This window comes from Pyrus communis, chromosome 5 (genome assembly GCF_963583255.1).
Source record: "Pyrus communis chromosome 5, drPyrComm1.1, whole genome shotgun sequence".
In the NCBI taxonomy this organism is placed as follows: domain Eukaryota; kingdom Viridiplantae; phylum Streptophyta; class Magnoliopsida; order Rosales; family Rosaceae; genus Pyrus; species Pyrus communis.
Genome location: NC_084807.1, coordinates 4,189,982 through 4,198,831, shown reverse-complemented (window position 1 = coordinate 4,198,831; position 8,850 = coordinate 4,189,982). Strand labels below are relative to the sequence as shown.

General features: G+C 36.7%; 1 protein-coding gene across 1 annotated transcript; it reads left to right on the top strand.

The window, feature by feature from the left end:
- Positions 1–1,222: 1,222 nt before the first annotated feature.
- Positions 1,223–7,686, top strand: LOC137735029 (calcium-dependent protein kinase 1-like). The gene is made up of 7 exons (XM_068474388.1): positions 1,223–2,912; positions 4,413–4,556; positions 4,693–4,845; positions 5,341–5,456; positions 5,609–5,776; positions 6,350–6,574; positions 7,320–7,686. The coding sequence occupies exons 1-7, from the start codon at positions 2,093–2,095 to the stop codon at positions 7,425–7,427; spliced, it is 1,734 nt and encodes a 577-aa protein (XP_068330489.1). The 5' UTR covers positions 1,223–2,092; the 3' UTR covers positions 7,428–7,686.
- Positions 7,687–8,850: the final 1,164 nt, after the last annotated feature.

Here is an 8,850-nt window from a genome sequence, read left to right as displayed (position 1 = left end):
GGAATCTATGAGTCTGATTCCTTAAAATGTATACTTATGCATAATAAAAACTCAAGAAAAAAAAAATAATTCCATATAAACTACTTGTAAGAAGTGAACAAAAAAAAAAAAAAAAAAAAAAAAACAATGTTTGATATGGAATGAAAAAGCAAGAAAATTAGTTTTAAAAAACATAATTGGAATATAGGATAATGCTAAAAAAGTGAGGACTTTGTTGAAATGGCAAATCACAACATGTTTGAGGAACAGGTCTTGGGTTGAGTTAAAGTGAGTGGGGCTGAGGGGAACTGGGGTCGGCTAGATGGGCAGCCAGGCCTGGGGCCCGTCCCTGTATACACCGCGCTATCATCAATGCTAATGTTACAAGCAAGTAGACCGAGAGATACTATTTATCCCACCTTGCCTCTATTAATTTTTATGCAAGACTACTAATTTATTTCAATCAAGAAAATTCATTATGTAGATGCTTGTTAGAAATATAATTCTTAAGTTCATCTACAAGAAGTGTGAGCTCTCGACCATAAAAATCTTTTGGAGAAAATCGAGCAAAATGAACTAACTTTTCAATGCTAGAATTTGAGAATGAGTGATTTGGGTTTAAGTATGCCACACAAAGGAGGAACTTTGCAATTGCCTTGTTAAAACAACTATTCAACTCTTGAAGTTGCTTATCAATAACATCAATAAAGAGATAAGTCTGTGACCCCAACAATGCGTAGAACAAACCATGTGGTTATCACGCATCATCGAATGGTTAAAGATGTCTCCACAAGATAATTGTGGTATTTCAGGTCAAATAACTACCTTGCATTATTCAAACTGGTAAACATTCATTAGACATGAGTGTGAGAACTCTTGTTTAATTGTTTTCGGTGAACTAAGTCTCCAAAATCGTTGGGCCGGGTGGACCCAACACTTTATAAAATGCGTAAGGCATAGGCCCAACCAAGGATCGTTAAAAATTTTTGTTGGTAATCTAGCTCGTTTGTGTTTGTTATGCAGTGTGTTTCGTTTGTGTTTGTCGATTATTACTTGGTAATTGGAGATATAATTGAGATAATGTGAATGTGATCTTTCCATTTCTCACGGCTTTTGCCCCGTTGTCAACAAAAAAGAAAAAGAAAAGAGATTCAGATTCTTTGAAAATTTTCTTCATGTCCCCCTATTTTGGGTAGAGCTCGTACACATTCGTAATAAACAATACACATCTGAATCTTTTCAACAATATTACAGCTGATGATTTGATAACATGATTGAACACAAGGAACCATGAAAGCCGGGGGATTTTTTTTTATTTGGACCTAACGCGTTTGCTTCTGTGTCCTCACCCTCCTCCCATTCACATTCACATACAAACCTGTCCAAATAGAATAATGCTTCTCCAGTGGCAGCAGATAGAGACATACAGGAAAATCTACCCCCATTCTCTTTGCAGTCCATTCCTACTAGCTACTTGCCCATTATCTTTCTCTCACCTACAACTTACTAGCTACTTGCCCTTTATCTGTTTCTACCTGTCCTACTCAGTTCCTGTTTCCTTTTCTCAGTTGGGTTTTGCAGCACCATGCTTGAATTGTTCAAATTTGATAGCCTTTGATTCATTTGTTTGTTTATCTCATCTGACTACTTCTTTGCCCTTTATTTTCCTTGGTTTTTTCATCTCAAACTTGTCAGTAATTGTAGATTTAGTCGTTGATCAAGCAAGGTTTTGACCATTTTTATCTATCATTTCTGAAAATTATACTTTGAGTTTATGATTTCTGGGTTTCTTCTTTCAAACACAAGAGTTCATGTGCTATAGTCTGATGCAATCTCAGAAAGAAAGTTGGTAAGGGTGACTTCTGTCTGTTGACTTGGTAGAAATTTTGATGCTTTACTTTTTTGGTTACAAATCCAAGCTTTTGATCTTGCTTCTTTAGTGTATAAATTAGAGTCTAGAGAGAGAGAGAGTGGGAGGAGAGTTTGACTTGATCAACGATAGTTGTCGGATTCCGAAATTAGATCTTATGTGTTGTGCTAAGAGACATTCAATAGAGAAGGTTAGATTTTGATGTTAAGCAAGTGTTAAGGAAGGAATAGAGTTTTGGTCGAAATGGGTAACACTTGTGTTGGACCGAGCATTTCCAAGAATGGTTTCTTCCAATCAGTTTCAGCTGTCATGTGGCCAAACCGCTCTCCCGATGACTCAGTTCATACTAACGGAGAACCTGTCAATGAGACATCATCACCTAAAGAACCTGAGTCACCTATGCCAGTACTAGACAAACCACCAGAGCAAGTGACAATACCAAAACCAGAAACCGAGCCAAAACAATCCGCAAAACCTGAAACTGAGCCAAAACAATCCGTAAAACCCAAGAAGCCACCACAGATAAAGAGGGTCCCTAGTGCAGGACTTCAGGCTGGTTCGGTGTTACAAACGAAAACCGGAAAGATAAAGGAGTTTTACAGTTTGGGGAGGAAGCTTGGACAGGGGCAGTTTGGAATAACGTTTCTGTGTGTGGAGAAGGCGACAGGGAAAGAGTATGCGTGCAAATCAATTGCAAAAAGGAAGTTATTAACTGATGAGGATGTGGAGGATGTGAGGAGGGAAATTCAGATCATGCACCATCTGGCAGACCACCCAAATGTTATCTCTATTAAGGGAGCTTATGAGGATGCTGTAGCAGTTCATGTTGTTATGGAATTATGTGCAGGAGGTGAGCTCTTTGATAGGATTATCCAGCGCGGGCATTATACAGAAAGAAAGGCGGCTGAGCTAACTAGGACTATAGTTGGAGTGGTCGAAGCTTGCCATTCATTGGGAGTTATGCATCGAGACCTTAAACCAGAGAACTTTCTCTTTGTCAGTCAAGATGAGGATGCACTTCTCAAAACTATAGATTTTGGATTATCTATTTTCTTGAAGCCAGGTAATTATCATCGTGTGGTTTTCATATTATCAATGTCATTTCATATTAGTTTTGTCGTTTCAGTTATGATGATCAAGATTGTTAAGTGTATCTTGCCCATTATCTAGTACAATACCCTGTAGTCTTTCACTGTAGTCTTTCACATTATCAAGATTGTTAAGTGTATCTTGCCCATTATCAAGATTGTTATGATCAAGATTGTTAAGTGTATCTTGCCCATTATCAAGATTGTTATGATGATCATATTAGTTTTGAATATTACTTAACACTGTAGTCTTTCACTCACCAGTCTTACAATACCCTTTGAATTTGATATTCGATCGTGTATTAACAATTTCTTTGACTTGAACGTTTAATTTGTTCTTGACCGTTGTGCTGTTGTAGCGTTTGTCTCTAAAGGAACCGTTTCTAGCTCCAGGTTTTTACTTTATTAATCATAAAGTTAACTAAGATGTTTTCTTCGATGCTTAATTCTGGGATTGGAATACCTGAAGCCATATTGACCATGTATTCCCATTTATAATAATTTAAAATTTTAAAAACGTCTTCTTCCAGGCTTCAGCATCCCCAGTAAACTATCTGATTCTATATACCAAATGCAGTCTGCTAGCTTTAACAATTCCTTTTTAAGATTCCTTGGTTTCTCCAAGAAATTATAATTTTTTGGAACGAGTTTGAATATCAGAGTCTGCTGAAGATGTAAGAACATGTACTGTTAATCACAAATTTTTTTTACTTTGACAGATTATATTTCACAAACAGAATTGTGAATTTTATGAGAAAATGGGACTTGAGGTCAAACGTTATCGATTATTGTGGATTGAAATTCGAATCAATAGATTTTAAATGATAGGAATGATCTTTGAGCTTAGTACCAAAAAGTTAAAATTTTAAAGGAACATAAGGAACCCAACCTAAGTTATTTCCATGTTAGTCACTTCTTAAATAAGCAGTACTTGTAATATTCTAGAGCAGTAACTTTACATTGGCATTATTTTGTGCTCAATTTCATTCCATAATCTATGCACCTTGAGCTGAGACCTGGATGGCAACTTATGATAAAAAAATTACAATTCACTATGTCTTGTTATACAGTGTTCAGCCATTAACTTCGCAATCGTACTCGTTGAGTATTTGAGACTTCAGACTATCTTCTTTCTATTTTTGTTCTTGGGCCATTTGTCTCGGTTGTTCACTTAGTGAACCAACCTCTTTTGCAGTTTGGGAAATGTTCCGATTTCGGAGAGCTTTGTTGTCGTTGTGTTCCCAAATAATCAAATAGAAGTAATGACTGCAAAAAGCATCGCATGATGTATGGGATTTGTATAATCCGACCCTACATTCAATCCATGCTTCCTAATTGTTACTTTTGGACAAGTTTTCTTCTTTTCGGTGCTCTTTTTGGCTCATTGGTGCTTACACAACTAGAGTTTCTGATAAAATAATTCAGAATTGATGATTGAATCTAGAGTTGAAAGATTCATGCTTGCCTCCTTGCAGGAGTAAAATATAGTGATGTGGTTGGAAGCCCATATTATGTTGCACCTGAAGTGTTACGCAAGCGTTATGGTCCAGAAGCAGATGTCTGGAGCGCAGGAGTGATCCTTTACATTCTGTTAAGTGGGGTGCCGCCATTTTGGGCTGGTAGGAACTTTTGACTTGCTATATATTTGATTCTTGATCTTCATTTCATGCTTTAACAGACATGAGCTTACTTTTACTGATTGTAACTGTTTTCCAAATTGCTTTCTTCTTAATGTACTTCGTTATAATTCCCCAGAAAATGAGCAAGGAATATTTGACCAGGTCATGCATGGTGACCTAGATTTCGAATCAGACCCTTGGCCTAGTATTTCTGATGGTGCCAAAGATTTAGTGAGGAGAATGCTTGTCCGAGACCCCAAAAGGCGGCTGACGGGCCATGAAGTTTTGTGTGAGTCTCTTCCATTACTTTTGGTTTATTATTTAGTTATTTTTTCGTTGCTGTATTTGGAGATTTTGTAGGTCATAATATTATACGTTAAGTACTCTTCTGGACTGTTAATCAATCTTAATGCTGTGAATCTGACTGTGGAGTTATTGCCTCATTGATGCTTGCCTTTATGGGTTCTGCTATGAGCTCTAATGCGTGCAACATCTACCTCCATTGACTTAAAAGAAAGACAGAATTTCCTTCCACATCATTTGCGTATTGTGGGTATTTTCATTTGTTTTATTGTCTCTCAGACCGACAATAATGTTACCGTAGAAGTGATTAAATCTTTAATTTTATAAACCTCTTAAGAATTCCTGAGATCATTTCTGCAGCTACACATAAAGATACAGGCATTTCTTTAGATATATAAATTTTTTTTTTTTTTTAAATTGCTATTTGGTTTTAGGAATGCCATTTACTTTTGATTGATTAGGTAGGTTTTATTCCTTTCAGGCCACCCCTGGGTGCAAGTTGATGGTGTGGCTCCCGATAAGGCTCTTGATTCTGCAGTTCTAAGTCGCTTAAAACAATTTTCAGCTATGAACAAGCTCAAGAAAATGGCTCTCAGAGTAAGTATTAATTGTGCCAGACGCATACTTTAGATGCCTTTAGTTAATAACTCTTTGCTTTTGGCCAGAACTTCAATTAGTAACGTAAACATGTATTTTCAGATAGTCATTCACCAAGGAGGATGATGATTTCTTTTTTAACTATTTGGCAGGTCATTGCAGAGAACTTGTCTGTAGAAGAAATAGCTGGCCTGAAAGAAATGTTCAAGATGATAGACACTGACAACAGTGGTCAAATCACTTTTGACGAACTAAAGATCGGATTGAAAAGATTTGGAGCAAATCTGAAGGAGTCTGAAATTTATGATCTAATGCAAGCAGTATGTACCAGATCAGAATTGGAGTACTTTAAACGATAATGATTCATTACGTTTTCAGGATGTCAAGAAGTAGCATAGTAGTAAAGCTCCATGTGCCCTCATAAATGTCATTTTATCTCCAGATAAACTTGACCAAAAACAAATTCATCTTATCTCTCTAACCTTTTGCCGCCACCCCTCTTACCCTCTCTGGCTGGTGCTTCGTCCAGCCGTAGCCACCATGGTCATTCTAGCCATGTTGACCTGTTTTAAGAAATAAAACAATAGAAGAAGAAATACAAGTAGTATTTTATGTCCAGGAAAAAAAAAAAGTGAAGTTAAGTGAATTTATTTTCTCTCTTTGATGTCATGTTTGTCAAAAGCAAATTTTAGGGAATATCGACAAGTGACAGTTTCAGTTTCCTTTGTTATCTATGGAATCTAATTATCATAAATGCTATAATTCTTGAATTTCAGCCATAGGGGGTGTACACATGATTATGCTAATCTGGTTGATAATTTGTTTCTTAAAAACGTCGATATCAGTATATCCAGATTTCAAGATCATAAAGGAATACCTTTTCTGATTTGCAGGCAGATGTCGACAACAGTGGAACAATTGATTATGGGGAGTTCGTAGCTGCAACATTGCATCTGAACAAAATTGAGAGAGAAGATCATCTGTTTGCAGCTTTCTCCTACTTTGATAAGGATGGAAGTGGCTATATTACTCCGGATGAGCTTCAGCAAGCTTGTGAGGATTTTGGCATAGAGGATGTTCGCCTCGAAGAGATGATAAGAGAAGTTGATCAGGACAATGTAAGTGACTACATCTTAACAATACAGCATTTGTATCATATTAGGATGGGAAAATAGTTGAGTGAGCTATTTCCTTGCATAGAAAGATGATGTGGCTCAAAATGAGACATGGATCCCGAGCGTCTAAATTCAGTATCAGCATGAAACTTGACTTAATTCAAAAGTAAACTTGCATTAGTTTGAAGAGTAATACAACAGGTTCACATATTGGAAGAGTGATATATAGTATAAATTGACAAGGTAGTTCCATTTCAGATTGTTATAATCCACAAGAAGCATGCTATATGCACCAAATTAATCATGTGATTACGAGTGGCATGTAAACTCAAGTCCTGTGTCGGTTTGTGCAGCAAATTTTTGTTAAGCTCGAAACTGTGTCGGTAGTATTTTGCTTTCATGGACTCTCATAAGCCTTACGATGACTGATTAGGGAGCAAGACCGTATGTCTTCTTTCGAGAAATTGGGATTTGGCCAAGTTGCTTTAATTAACGAATTTAAGACCAAAGTAATGACTGCAATGTCAAGCAGTGCTCTTTGTTATTATGGTGATGATATTCAAAATAGTACAGTGGGTTTGGGGTTTACAACTCATGATTACCGAAATGGGGAACCGAGTGTCAATAGTCTGTGCCTTTTCTTTGTTGCAATATTATCATTACTTGCATACGGGAGAAATTATTCCGTGAAGCCAACTTTTCTGATCTGTTTGTATGTGAGAGTTACCGTGTTGATTTGTTATTGCAGGATGGACGCATAGATTACAACGAGTTTGTAGCCATGATGCAGAAAGGAAATTTTGTTGGCCCCGGTAAGAAGGGATTGCAAAGTAGCTTCGGCATAGCATTTAGATAAGCACTTGAAATTTAGCTCATAGATAACAAAGAGGGGTTCGGGTTTCCTGCTTCGTTCTTCATTGTTTTGAGGTGTTAAGATTGTATAGAAAGGTACTTAACTGCTCTTCCATGTCGAGCCAGGCATTTCGGGTTATTTTCTCCGAATTTATCCGAGGGATATTGAATCTGAAACTCGGAGCCCTTTCAGTATTGTATACAGCGAGGAGAAATTTCTTTTATTGGCATATGTTTTTTTTTTTTTTTTTTTTTTGTATCGATAATGAATATATGCATACTTGGTTTGAAAGACACATTTACGAGCTGTGATGGTAACATACACTGATTTATTATGTCATTGTCACCATACGAACACTCTCCTAGTTATTTAATTTTTTAGTTATTTATTTATTTCGGAAATTCGAACACTTTATCCTAGTTGGGAGTTTTGAAATGTGGAATGTGCCCTCTTTCTAAAAGTAAGCTGAAAGAACTAGTTTATATGGTAGTTGGGTAGAAAAGTGCTTTCACAACTTTCTGCTTTGTGGGCGCGCCATGCAAAAGGAAGGAATTAGAGCATCCAACTGCATGAGCGTATCCCACTTTCTTGCCCACCCGCTCCCTCCCACTCAAAATCATTATATTTGATTTGATTGAACATAGCCAAAGTACAATTCTAAATTAAAATACTTAAAAGCAGATGACGTTTTACTGCTGTGACGGAAAACAATCATGTTTATGCATTCTGGTGCAAGTTTGATCTCTATCGCTCATTTTTCCCTCTAACAACTAACAATTTAACCAATGATGTTGTTTATCAAATAATAAAAATAAAAATACTTCATATGTGTAGACTTCGCGTAACCGGTTGATTATGACAATGTGCTTGTAGTAACTAAATTTCACCGACCTAAGATGGAATACCACATGTACAAGGAGACCTAGTTGAAAACGTCACCCATATGGTTTCGTCAGTGCTTTAACCCTCGCGTGGGAAGAGGGGGCAACACTTTGGGACCTTGGGTAGATATTACAAAGACAAAAGTTGGGGCAGAACCATCTGCATCTAAAAATTTTCAGATTATAGCACATAACCAAGCTAGCAGTGCCTCCTATACCTACTGCATGCGAAAACACGTCTTTACAAGACGTCATGTGGTGGTAAACCCGTGCCATCAAAGTCTTTCTCACAATATCCTTATCGACTTGTTAAATAAATTAATAAACACCCCATTGACTCAAATATATTGATTCTATTTATTAGTAGAACACTGCTTATGGATTTGACGGAGTAGCATGTTTTTGTGGGTATATTTTCAACATGCAAAACTAGATAATCAATCTAAATTTTGAATTGCCTGCACTTTAGCCCTTAAACTTACTAGGTCTTCAAATTTGGTCCTTAGTAAATACTTATAAAATAAAATTCCAATTGTATACCACCC

What these genes read in the sequence shown, in the direction of transcription:
- LOC137735029 (XM_068474388.1), top strand. Translation starts at nt 2,093, where the DNA reads ATGGGTAACACTTGTGTTGGACCGAGCATTTCCAAGAATGGTTTCTTC. An exon ending in TCAAGAAAATGGCTCTCAGA is followed by an intron (nt 5,457 to 5,608) that starts GTAAGTATTAAT and finishes ACTATTTGGCAG; the next exon opens with GTCATTGCAGAGAACTTGTC. An exon ending in GAGAAGTTGATCAGGACAAT is followed by an intron (nt 6,575 to 7,319) that starts GTAAGTGACTAC and finishes TTGTTATTGCAG; the next exon opens with GATGGACGCATAGATTACAA.